The sequence below is a fragment of the Pithys albifrons genome, chromosome 7, assembly GCF_047495875.1.
Source record: "Pithys albifrons albifrons isolate INPA30051 chromosome 7, PitAlb_v1, whole genome shotgun sequence".
NCBI lineage: Eukaryota > Metazoa > Chordata > Aves > Passeriformes > Thamnophilidae > Pithys > Pithys albifrons.
This window is the reverse complement of record NC_092464.1, coordinates 47,772,331-47,785,469: the sequence shown is the minus strand read 5'-3', so window position 1 is coordinate 47,785,469 and position 13,139 is coordinate 47,772,331. Positions and strand designations below refer to the sequence as shown.

The 13,139-nt window shown below is 42.0% G+C and overlaps 1 protein-coding gene across 3 annotated transcripts in view; it reads right to left on the bottom strand.

Moving 5' to 3' along the window:
• ANLN (anillin, actin binding protein) overlaps positions 1-11,098 on the bottom strand; it is a 29,888-nt gene extending 18,790 nt beyond the window's left edge. Inside the window, exons 1-11 of one of the 3 annotated variants that reach the window (XM_071561411.1) lie at positions 11,023-11,068; positions 10,948-10,986; positions 6,228-6,381; positions 5,570-5,854; positions 4,811-5,157; positions 3,897-4,119; positions 2,718-2,911; positions 2,477-2,584; positions 1,995-2,115; positions 993-1,109; positions 218-444 (exon numbers count right to left, since the gene is read on the bottom strand). In XM_071561411.1, coding sequence (XP_071417512.1) covers positions 218-444; positions 993-1,109; positions 1,995-2,115; positions 2,477-2,584; positions 2,718-2,911; positions 3,897-4,119; positions 4,811-5,157; positions 5,570-5,854; positions 6,228-6,381; positions 10,948-10,965 — 1,794 coding nt within the window. In that variant the 5' untranslated portion in view covers positions 10,966-10,986; positions 11,023-11,068. Of the gene's footprint in view, positions 1-217; positions 445-992; positions 1,110-1,994; positions 2,116-2,476; positions 2,585-2,717; positions 2,912-3,896; positions 4,120-4,810; positions 5,158-5,569; positions 5,855-6,227; positions 6,382-10,947 lie in introns of all 3 variants that reach the window. The other 2 variants (XM_071561412.1, XM_071561410.1) reach the window with 2 other exon arrangements.
• Between the last annotated feature and the right edge of the window lie 2,041 nt (positions 11,099-13,139).

Here is a 13,139-nt window from a genome sequence, read left to right as displayed (position 1 = left end):
GATTTAGCAGAAGGCCCCGTGTTTAGCAGAGTATCCAATATGCTACACTACTTTCAGACACAAATAACTTTGCTTCCTTATGTTTTCATCTGCAAAATGTCAGTTGCAACTTCTCTTCTTCCCCAGATATTCTAATACAACAAAATGTCCCTGCTCACAAGCAAATTGTACATCTTTGTGGTAAACAAGTCATTCCCCACCTCACAAGAATTCTCACCTCTGAACCAACAGATTCCACTAGAGGGGTTAACAGAGACATTGATGAAATATTCAGTGACTCTTCCTGATCATCCTCATCACTTTCACCTTCCAGGCTCATGCTCATTTCTTTCTTCAGCTTTTCTATGTCTGGACCATTCTCTTGAAGAATTTCAAAAATCTCATTTATCACTTTTGAGCTATTCATCTCGTCATCCACGCTCATTTTGACTTGGTATACTTCATCTGAAGGGTGACATTTTTAAACATATTAGTCACATCAAGACTAAACTTTCCCTTACATGACAGTGAAAAGATGTTAACAGATAAAGGAACTATTTTTTCTTTTCAAGCAAGCTTGATTGAAAAATATTTCTTATAGTCAGGCATAAAGTACACTTCCATGATTATTTTAATATACTATTTCCATATATGCTGCATAATCCATACAGAGGGAATGAAAAGATGCACCTCTTAAACAAATTTCAACCCTTTAGTTCCAATACATCTGAAACTTAACTGCAACTCCCACAGTAGAGCAATCATTTCTGTCCTTTTCGAATGAACTTTTAATATCAGCTTCTAAATATTCCTTCAAGACTTGAATGTCAAGAGAGAAAGGTTACCATAAAAAAAGTTTCCTGATTTGTTTTATTTAAACCTCATTACAAAACCCACATGAGGGTCAGCATATGTGTGGTGAATTCACTGTTCAGACAAAGTATATTAACACTGTTCTAGACAAGGGGCAACAGAGAGCTAAGTGCATTAATAGACATACACTCAGCACAAACCTTTTGGTTGCTCAGCAAGTTGTTCGAGTTCAGAGACAGACATCGCTTTTACAGGGCTCTTTGACTCAGTGTTCTTCCCAGGACTGGGTTTATCAGTCTCTTCACATTTAGAAGCATCTAAGTGGTTTATAAAAAATGAAGTAACCAGAGATTATGTCTAGTCTTTCCATTTTTTTTTAATTATTGAATTTTAGAAGTTCTACTAACAAAAAATCACTATATTAAGTGTTCATAATAGCTGGCTGTCAAAGAAAGGCATTAGAATATATACCATCCACAACCTGTACATATAGACTTCTATCTTATAATAAGAAAACTGATATCACAAGAACCAACGCTAAAACCATAGCAGAGTGCAGTCCCTCAAGAGCAAAATGGGAAAATTTAAAAGAAACAAAAAAAAAAAACATTACACAGAACCTTTCCCAACAAAACCCAGCCCAAGAGCAGGATACTATGCTGTTTTTCTAGAAGTACATTTAATAACCTGTTTGCCCATGAGATCTATATAAGAAGTGTTAACTAAGTTCATGCTTTTTGCACAGAAAGCTGGAGATTCTTCCACTCAGTAAATAACAGAAAGGATGTCACAAGCATCTCAGAATTTTTTCCCACTTCCTACTGTAAGAATTAATATCATAAAGAGATACTGACAGGGGAAGGGTTCCTTCTCATTATATTATTGTGGAAATTTGGATTCTCAGATACAGCATAGATTAAATATGTAACTGACAAGTCTCATTCACTTCCCTACACTTAATGTATATGAAAGTATGAGACATATGTTACCCCACTGAAAAAAAAAAGGCAGTCTTGCCTTGCCAGCCTTTCACGTGGTAGAGGAGTGCAGAGTACTATTATCATACATGAAGATTTATCTCAATCATTAAACAAATAAGGGTCCATTTCCATGTGTCAGCACTGCAAGCCTCTATCTGCTCACGGAGGTCAAGCACAGCACTTCTGTCCAGAACTAGCATAGGCAAACTGTGACAGTCTTACCCGAAGACTCCTTGCTGGGAGACTTTACTGGCCCATCAGCTGCTGGTGTGTCGTCTGCTGAGCCTAAAGCAGTGGCATCTGAACCAGGAGGGCGTTTTGGACTAGCCTGAGACTGGCTTTCCTAGCAAGAATAAAAACATAATACATTCAGGTGGTAATGTACAAAGTAACTAAATAAAGAAAAATGCCAGAAAGAAACACATTTAACACCTGCTAAGAAAAAAAGGTTGCCTATCCAGTACCCTATTTTTGCAGTGACTCAAAGCAGTATCACTTGTCTTAGTTGATTTTGCAAGAGGTAAAACCCCAATAATTTGTTAAAAATCATACAAATCACTTTACAAGTAGCCTTGCACAGTCTGGACATTTCCAAAGCACAGGTTTTTTATCTTTTACACACATTTGCATATATATCCCTGCATTCAGAACACGTTAAAGCAATTCAGACTACCATATTTTGATTCATGCAGGCAACACATTACCATTTTAGCTTCTGGAAGTTTCCTCCTTGAACTGTCACTTTTCTCTGCACTCCACAGATTGCCCCTATCAAACCGGCCACGAAGGCACGCAAGTTCTCGTTCACGTTCCTGAGCAAATAAAGGGGAATGGGGGAAAAGCTGACAGCTTGAAGATGTCACATTTCAAATTCCTCAGATGTGTGCAGAACAGTAAGAATCTTCCCCAAGCTTATAAGCAAGCTATGAATGTAACAAGTCTTACCTGCTTAAGCTGAAGAGCTAAACTGGCAGTAGAGGAATTTTCATTTTGTTTGAGCAGCTTTTCCTGGATTGTCCTTGTGTTTGGGGTAACAGTAGGTGTTCTGCACCCGGGAGTATTCGCAGCAGGGCTGCGCGCACTGCGCTCCTGACAGCGCTCCCCAAAGCGTTCCAGGAAGGGCTTAATTCCTGATCCCCCTAAAAGAACAATTGTTTGGCCTTGAAAGAAACTCTCAAAAACACAGAAAGAAATCACTGCAATTTTGCATCCCGATGAAGGTTCTCAGCAAAGCAATTAAGCTGTTTGCTCTACAGCTTTACTCCATTATACTTTATGCAAACTGTACCTGAAGGGCAAATCACAGAACACTGAAGTTAATAAAGCAGCAAATCAGAGCAAATAGATTACTATCTCTTACTACAGTCCACATGTGATATACCATTGGACTCGATGATCCTTGTGGGTCCCTTCCAACTCAGTATAGTCTGTGATCTGTGACCAGTTATTTAAGCAGGTCGCTTTTTCAACATTTCCTCTACAAGCTTGTATCTTTCATGAAAACGAGCATTCCAGTACATAAAGCAGACACACTGTTCGGCATCGCCCTACTTTATTCAGCTTGTCTTTTATTGTCAACCTATCTAGAGACACACATTTGCTTTTCTGGTCATTATTTCAAAGAGTTTAAGCTATTAGTCCAAGTTGCTTACACAATAAGCAGTTAAATTTAAAACTGGGGATGCTCACTTGTTTTGATATCAATGCTATCAGTTGAAAGAAAGACACTATGCAAGGGTAGTGTATCTATGGGGCATCTTTGATTTCTTGTAACATATGCAGACTCTTAATATTGATTGGATACACATACTATCCAATAACTTGAAATGAACTTCGAATAATCTCAATCAACATGTTAGCATGATACATATTTACATCAAAAGAAAAGTTAGACTGACTTTGCTCTTCAGTTACCAAAGCCATGTCTAAGAAAATATCCCTGCAAAATATGGAAGCCGTGCAATTTACAATAATCAGAGAACTTCTCAGGATTTTACTCAATTTAAAGGTGGAAAGAGGTATTATCTGATACATTACCTTAAATTCTTAACTGGTATGCAGTTTTCAACACAGAACACAAACTGAATTTGAATGAATGTTTACTGAAGCTGAAAAACAACTTACCTGGTGTTGTGGGTTTACACTTAGGTTCAAGTTGTACATGTGTTCCTTTGACTGGCTCTTCTTTGGACTGAACTGGTTGAGGCAAAGTTGATTTTGCAGTTTGTTTATGCTCTTGAGTTTTCTGAGGACTACAGGGTTTCTCTCTTAGCAGTTGTTGTACTTCAGTTTCGTTAGAACGGGGAGCAGTGGCTCTTGAGGATTGTGTTAAAAAATTGTTTGGATCCTTAACAAGGGAAAAAGGAAAAACATTAAGACAAGACTTACACTCTTATTCTCTGAAGAGGAAAAATAAAAGCATGAAAGTATTTTGCACATCTATTCCATCAACAACAAAAAAAATCTGAGAAAAAGTGTTAAGCTTTTCCTTTCTTTCTCATTCAGTATTTCAAATTGTTTCAGCATTTGATTCCAGGTGCTTATGCCAGCTACTTCAGATATTTTCCCACGTTTCCCTAAACAAGACTGCAATGGCAGATATTATCATTGCATAAATGGCATAAATCAAACAATAGGTGTCTGATAGTACTGATTTCACCATTCTGATCAAGACTTCATACAGCAACAATAGTCACAACTTCAGTCAATCAACTACATAAAGTTACAGAATGAAACCCAGTGTCTCTGCAAGAAGCCTCCTTCTGATGGTCAAGAGCAGCAATCAATTACATTAACATCAACTTTCACAAAACATTTAAGTTACTCTCAACTTTAAGTCTCAATAAAAAGAATTCTAAACTGTTTCAGATCTGAAATTAGGAAAAGGGTGTGTGGGATCGCAATGAAGCAGAAGTTGTAAACAGACTAAGATTGCTCACACCAAATCTTTAAATTCAGATAAAACAGTTATGTGTTAACATTTGTATCCCCCCAATACTCATATCAATTTTTAATCAGCAGCTAAATCAGACACTCACCGCTCTCTTTGAGTTTGCTGGTTTATTAATAGAAGCCTCAACAAGCCTTTGAGAACAGGATGCAGCTTCCTGCTTTACACTGCTACTATTGATTCTAGCAGATGCTCCACTTGTAGTGGACAATTTGGATAAACAAGTAGTGCCAGGCTGTTCTTGTGCATTGTTTTGCTTTGCAGATGGATGACTTAGGTCATCTTCCCAGGAACCAATGGTGGCAGCAAGGTTTGCTAAACGGCCTCTCCTCCCAATAGGGGTTTCACTGGTCAGGGCATTAGATGTCTGCTTAGGTGGAGAAACAGACAGATCTTTTGACTGGAGAGGAGACAGAGGAACACATTCAGAGGGATCTGGAAAAAAAAGAAAACATTTATTTTGCTAATAAAATATACTGAGACATATTTACATCTTTTGCATTGTACTGCGTATTGAGTTTATTAACAGTTAGATGTTCCTGCCATCAACAGAATCAAGCTACTAGCCCTGAAGGCATTGAGACTAAACAAATTAAACATTTTTAATCAAGAAGTTTACTAGTTTTATGTCACTGTTGTGAGGAGCAAGGCATCAAACTAGTGGGGAAAAAAAAGTATAAAATCAAGCTGTAGTCAACGAGTTCATATTTTAGGCCCTCCCTAGTGCTGTCTTAGAAGTCTTTATTAAAAGATTAGTACTCACACACAAAAAATTATCTTCTACTGGCAAACAATCATCAATGCAAACACCGAAAGACACCAACTCTGCTTAGCAAGTGAAACATACCCTCACTATCCCAGCAGCGCCGCTGTTCTGCCAGTTTCTGCATACGTGTTTTGACTGAAAGGGCTGCAGGAGTTTCTGACTTGGTGTTGGGTTTAATTTTCTCAAGAGGCTGAATCAATGAAGTCCTGTTAGGAGCAGTTTCATGCAATTCTGAAGTCAACTCAGGAGAGTCACGGCTTGTGGAACTTGAACAAACTGGCTGTACATTCTCTGAACTGGAAGCTGGAGTCTCTTTATCATCAGGGCAGAGCCTCTTTGATGGTGATGGCTTTGTATCAGGTTTTACTGTACAGATCAGATATTCATCAAATTAGCATTCAAACAATCTAAAATATTTTCAGAGACAATAAAAAAACTACAGTGCAAATAAAGTTATGATTTTTGAATACCCTGACATGCCTCCCAAAAAATGCCCTTCCCAAATCTACCAAGCACGAGGCACTATCATTGGCATTTTGCAATTATTTCTAAATAGCTTACTAATTCCTTAGTGCATCTCCTCCCAGGTCAAGCTAAACATGAGCTAGTCCTACTGGTCACGTAACTGCATCCATCACTGTTTAGTTTAAGATAAACACAGGGAGTTCTCACTTGCCCTTAGGGAAAATGATAGGCCTTGTATCAAAAGAAAATCTTTATTAAACCTGTTGACAAATACCTTCTTCACCAGGAACAGAAGCCTGGTTACCAGTTTCTACCAAAGGCTCTCTGACCCTCTTGGTCTGCATTGTGGGTCTTGCTCCCATCTTGGGCCGCTCTGCCATTTTCTTCTGCAGGTTCTCTCGCCTGGCACGGGTTCTTTCAAGGAGTTTCTGAGTAGTCAATAAATCATGTGTTAGTTACCATACATTGCAGTGTGTTAACTACTAACAACGCAGATTAAAAAAAAGGTAGAATTCTATATCATGGTGGAAAGGAGAGCACTCTGGACTTTGAATCCCAAGGACCTGAGTTCAAGTCTCAGTGGGACCATCCCCTGGCAGTTAAAGCTTCCCTGCCATCCCATCCCGTCAGATCTTGGATGCTCAGCAGGGTCAGTCCCGGTCAGTACCGGGGGCTGTGACAGTCCTGAGGACTTCCCTGTCACTGTCCAAGCTCGCTTGGCCATGGCAAATGGACCTTGGGACTTAAACGGTGGGGCCAGTTCTGCACACACTGTGCCTTACCTAAAAAATCCACTGCGCAGGCTGGAAGGGCACCTGGGGAGAGCCCTTCCCAAATCTGCATTCACAAAGTCTGGCCATACATACACACACATACTAAGATCCACAATACCAGAAGGCAGCCATAACTGCCAAACTTCCAATCATTAAATCAACGAGTGTCTCCCATTAGCCTGTCTATAAGAACATCAAAACTTAAGAGGGGCTCATTTGGAGCCTGAAATAGTCAAGAATGTTTAAAAGTAATTATGTTTTTTTACTGAATCACCACATGACAGTCTTGATCTGTCAAGTCTTGCTAGAAGGTTTTTCTGACAAGTTGCTAAAGAATCTGGTCAAGTCACCTGACTGCCACTAACAAAATAAACAACAGTGAAGCAGTTGTCAAGTGATCACAAAAAAATTGAACAAATTAAACATATGGCTCTCAAAAAAAATTGTTGCTATTGCAACTTCTAAATGAAAAGGTGGATTTTTTTGCCTCAAGCTTAAATTTTAAGAATAGACTGATGTTATAACCAGTTATGATAAATAACCTGTTTATTAAGATATCAGAAAAACATATAGAGATACCAATTAAACTACCTAACAATATTATCTTTCGTTCCCTACCCATTGGAAATTTGAGTACTCCGATCATACTCCACATAAAATAGTTGTTTTAACAAATGCTGCACCCTTCTAGAAAAGTGATGCTTTATGCATCCAGGTTTAAAAGAAGTTGTGGTTTGTTTGGGTTTTTTTAAATACAGCATTCATAAACCATTATCACTCAGTTTAATTACATCTAAAGGACCCCTAATTCTTCCTTTGATCGAGGTTTTAAGGTTCTTTGAGACAAGAAAATGTGAAAGTGAACTAACAGCCTTTAAAGGGAAGCATATAAAAACTGCACTTGTTTGGTGGCACATAAATTATTGTGAGAATTGTGCCAGCCATTATCCATCCTGTTGCACAGCAATTAAATACACATTTCACATTTTTAACTGTCTAAGGCTGAAGCCTCAAACAATGATCCCTTGTAGGGCAACAAAGGACAAACAGAATGTCAATCTCAACAGTTTTCTTGTGAAAGCAAATCTCAGCTTCTCTAACTTCCATAGAAGAGAAGGATCTGGAAATAAACAAAACCAACAAAGCAAAACCAAAACAAACAAACAAGAGATAAAAAGGACGCATGAAAATCCATGAGTGCCTTCAATGGAGGTTCCATGCTAGTTGCACCCACGAGTCTTGTTATTTCAACTTCCAAGAGGCAGAGCTACAAGCTGCATATTATACCCACAAAATTTAAACAGCCTTTAGGATATATATTTTTAACAGTTCTTCTTGCACAAAGTTGAACCCAGAATCATAGAATTGATTGGGTTGGAAAAGACCTCCGAGATCATCAAGTCCAACCCTTGGTTCAACTCCAGTCCCTTTACCAGATCATGGCACTCATTGCCACAGCCAATCTCACTTTAAAAACCTCCAGGGATGATGAATCCACCACCTCTCTGGGCAGCCCATTCCAATGCCTGATTACTCTCTCTGGAAAGAATTTTTTTCCTATCTCCAACTTAAATTTCCCCTGGCAGAGCTTGAGCCCGTGCCCCCTTGTCCTATTGCTGAGTGCCTGGGAGAAGAGACCAGCCCCCATCTGGCCAGAACTTCCCTTCAGGTACACACCTTCCACAACAGTATTTCCTACAGATCTATTCAAATGGAGTCACATTCCTTTCTGTTTTGTTAGTTCAGTAAAATAGAGTTTCAGTTGTTACAAACGGAATGTCACTTCCCAGGAATGCACACCTCTGTTGTTCAACTCTGGCTCCTATTGGCTCTTTGTATCTCAAATTTTCCATGTAACTGCTGTAATTCAAATGCTGCTCTGACACACAATGAGTAAGTCACTCTTCAGAACTTAGGACTTACTTTCCAAGTTTATCAGCGGAGTATTTGCTACAAGTACATTCTTCAAGTGTTCTGAAGACAAAGTTTCAGAGTATCATAGAATCCTAAAGTCACAGAATATCCTGAGCTGAAAGAGAACCACAGAGGCCATCCAAGTCCAACTCCTGGCCCTGTACAGGATGGCCCCAAGAATCCCACCAGGATCCTCAGAGCACTGCCTATTTCATAACGTCAAGGAATCTCAGTCAAAGGATCACTGTTTGTCCTACAAAAGCACTTGTAAAAATCAGAAAAAAACCTTCCCACTTTAAACGTTAATGGACAAGCTCAGTTATTCAAAAACTAAAGTATACATAAGAGAAGATATTTGGGCCCCATATCAGATTTCAAGACTTTGTTCTAACTACCCTGCTTTACTACCAGAATAGAGCGAAGGGAGCAAATTTATCCATGACACTGAAGGAACAGTTAACTGCAAACCTCACACTTGCAAATTTTCCCCAAACAACCGTATCACTTAGTTCTCTGTGCTCATCCTCCATTCTAGCAAACCATACTTGGCTCTATGAATTTAATAATTACTTCAAAGTACAAAACCACCTAGATTATTTCTAACATTCCATAGCAACAAACATAAAACATTCTATGCACAAAAGGTGAGTAACAAAATCAGCCAGGAACAGAAAGTTACAAACAGTATGTTCATTGTGATCCTGAAAATGTACCCACTGTACCATTTCCCCAGCACCATCTGTATTAATAATTTGGTTGAGAAGGTTATTAGCTTTCTCTTGCAAGACTAATCAAAAGAGACATTATTTCAGAACTGCCTGATTTGAAAGCCTTCCACTGAATCTTACAGCAAGATTTATTTCAGCTTAAATTCATTGAGACCCAGACAAAATTTTCTACTGCAAAGTGATCAAGGTACAACAGTGGAATGTTCTCCACAGCAGAAACGTCCTGGATAAGTCAACTTTTTAGACACTCTGCAATACCAGCTAACACTTGAACGAAGTTTACTCTGGGGAGTTGGTCAGAGCTTTTCAAAAGTCAGTTATGTGCAAGAAAGGGCGTGTCGAGGTTGGAATATCTCCCAGCATGCAAAACCATTTTAAACTTGATTCAGTAGTCCGGACTTGAAGTTTATTTAAGACTAGCTGGATCATGTCACTCACTACCAATTAAGGAAGGAGGTTTTAGATGTTTACACTTAGCAGGACTTTACATGGAAGTAGGGTAGATATGCCTTAGCATAACACATTTAGTAAATCTGTTTAGATCACCCTTTGGTCATTGTTTTAAAATCAGATCTGTGCAGTCACCTGTTTTGGGCACTCAAATTGTTTAAAGTATGTCAGTTTGATAAATAGATTGTTTACAAAAGGATAAGAGAGTAGAGAGCAGTCCATCAGTATATCTGATCTGAATTTTTTATTTAAGTACTTCAGGTTTGCTTAGGCAGGTTGGGGATTGAAGGCTGTTTTTACTATAACATTTCTCAAAGCAGCCACAAGACACTTTCAAATCTTCACACTCGTGGCACATAAAATACACATTAAGTACAGCACAGCACCTTTAACAACCTCTCCAACCTTCATACAGATTCAGGCTGGTCAATTCCACTCCTTTTGCTACTGTACAACTCCACCACACACAGAGCAAATCCACACTAACAACTGACGACTGAAAAAGGAACTTTTTTTGAAAAAAAGAGGAACTGTGCCTGCCAACGAAACTGACAATAATGGCAAACCAGGCGGCAACAGTGGCAAACCAGACGCAGTTTTTGTCAGACAGTGGCCGCTTTTTTGGGCAGCCTTGACCCCCACCAGGTGTGGCCGCACAGTGTGTGCCAATCCCACTCCCATCGCCTCCCGGGGTCCCGTTCCTTCCGCCCAGCTGTCTTATCTGCCAGATGCGGATGGACAGCAAAGCCCTGGGCTGGGAAAGGACCTCTCCCCGAAAACCCTTGGCTGAACCACCCTTGTCCTCTCCCGCAGGGCCCGACGCCAGGGCGGCTCCAGGAGCGGAGCAGCGGCAGGAGCAGGACGGGGTGGGAGCAGGGAGGGCCTGGAGCTGCAGGGACAGCGGGGCGCTGACAGGGCCGGGCAGGAGTCGGGCTGGGAGGGATATTCCGCCCCGACAGCGCGGGGCAAGGAGCGGCTCCCTTTCCCTTTCCTTCCTATCCCTTCCCTTCCTTTCAGACCCCGACCTGCCTCTTCTCTGCCCGCCACAGTGACAATTCTCCACCTCTCCGGCCGGGTGCGGGCCCTCCATAGCTGGCAACGTGGTGCCTGGCCCAGGCTGTGCCCTCACCTCGGTGAACGGGTCCATCGCTGCTGTTGCTGTTGCTGTTGCTGTTGCTGTTGCTGTCGCTGTCGCTGTCGCTGTCGCTGTCGCCACCCGCGCAAAATCCACTCCTGACCCTCCGCCCCAACCGCTCCCGGCGTTTGAATTTCAGCGCCCGCCGCGGCACGACGGGAGCGGGCGGGGGCGGACGTTGACTGACAGGAGCAACATCCAATCCCACGGCAAGAAGCGCGCGTGCCGGTCTTGATTGACAGGAGTGCCACCCAATCCGAAGGGCGTCCCGGGGACGCGCGCCCTCCCCCCGGGCTGTCCGTGGGAACGCGCGCCCCTGGAGGAGAGGCGGGATCGGCGCCTTTCCCGGTGCTGGGAGCGCGCCTGGATTCCTGTGCTGAACCACCCCCGGTCCCGTGTCTGACCCGCCTTCCTCGTGTTGCATCCAGCCATGGCTGCCCACTTACACAAGTCAGAATCAAGTTGGAAAAGGCCTCTGAGGGCATCGAGTCCAACCCGTGACCGAACACCCCCCTGTCAAACAGACCATGGCACTGTCACGTCCAGTGTTTCCTTAAGAACCTCCAGGGACTGTGACTCCTCCACCTCCCTGGGCAGCCCATTCCAGTGTCCAGTCACACTCTCTGAATAAATCCCTCCACGCGAGCCGCCTGAGGCTGTGTCTTCTCATCCTTCCCCTTCTCTACACTGACAGCACCTCCAGGCACAAATTGGGGGTTCTTGTAAAGAAAAGGCTTTTACCTCCTTTATGGGCAAGTAGAGCCTGGTTGACCTCACACCTCGCTGCAGCTGCTCCGTAAGAGTGTGCCCTGAGCCTTTTCCATTGGAAGATTTAACTTTTCACCTGGCACTGATATGGAAACATCAGTGGAAAACACGATTTTAATGTAAGAGTAAAGGAGGGGATCCTCACCCCAGTGTGGGTGTGAAACTCACAACTCCTTCTCATGGCTGTTGTGTTTCTGACCACGCTACAGGTCCCGTGGTGTAAAGGAGAGCACTCTGGACTCTGAATCCCAAGGTCCTGAGTTCGAGCCTCTGTAGGAACCATCCCTGGCAGTTAAAGCCTCCCTGCCATCCCATCCCGTCAAATCTCAGATGCTCAGCAGGGTCAGCCCCAGTCAGTACCGGGTGCTGTGACAGTCCCGAGGACTTCCCTGTTACCCCATCCAAGCTTGCTCGGCCGTGGCAAATGGACCTTAGTCTTTAAATGGTGGGGTCTCACCTAAAAAATTCACTGCACAGGCTGGAAGGGCACACCCACAGTGGGGGAGAGCCCTTCCCAAATCTTCATTTGCCAAATTTGGCCATACATACAGCCTGTGGGTCTCATGAAACCTCACCCTCAGTTCCCACCACTGTTCCCTTCACCATTTCACTGGTAGACCTTTCCAAGTGGACATGGAGTTGGCAGAGATCCATCAGGTGCTCATTCCTATCCAGGCACCATCTCAAACTCCCCTACTTGTGCTGAATTCAATAACAAATCTAGCTTGTTTTTTCATCTCTGATGTTCCCCTTAGGAGCTGCTATAGGCCTGACTGCCCAAATGAATAAACCTTGTCCAATTTCCCGTCTATCCATACATATTGGCACCCCATTACACCTTTTTGCCTGTATGCAATTAATGTTCATTATCTTGCATGAATGCCCTCCTTCACTAGTGCTGTGCTTCTCACCTCTTTGATTATTTATAGGCAGCAGTCCTTTCTTCCTCCAGTCTTTAATTTGCCTTACTAAACCAACCAACATTTCTAATTGTCCCTCATTAGAAAATTTTTCCAGTGCCTTATTTGCAAAAATCATGGCATTAGTTTGCAGCAGAATCTAAACATACAATTGCAAATAATAATTTTCTGAAGAAACCTTCAAGATTGGGCACTCTGCCAAACAAACACTTGCACTGTTCTCAGATAAACCTGGGTTGGAGCAGCCCAAAAATCAGCATCAGAACTTGCTCACACACCAGGCAGAAAATTAGGACTTGGCAGATGGGACTTGTCATTTATTCATAATCTGTGAACCAGCTTCTACAATGGTAAGAAAGGAGAAGCTTTATTTCTTTCAAGAGAAACTAGGCATAGCTATCACTGGCAAATAACAGTAGAGAATCAATGCAGGAAAATACCAGAAGACAAAATAGCCAATATGTAGGTCTGTGAGATTTATACAGTGCAGTTCTGTCT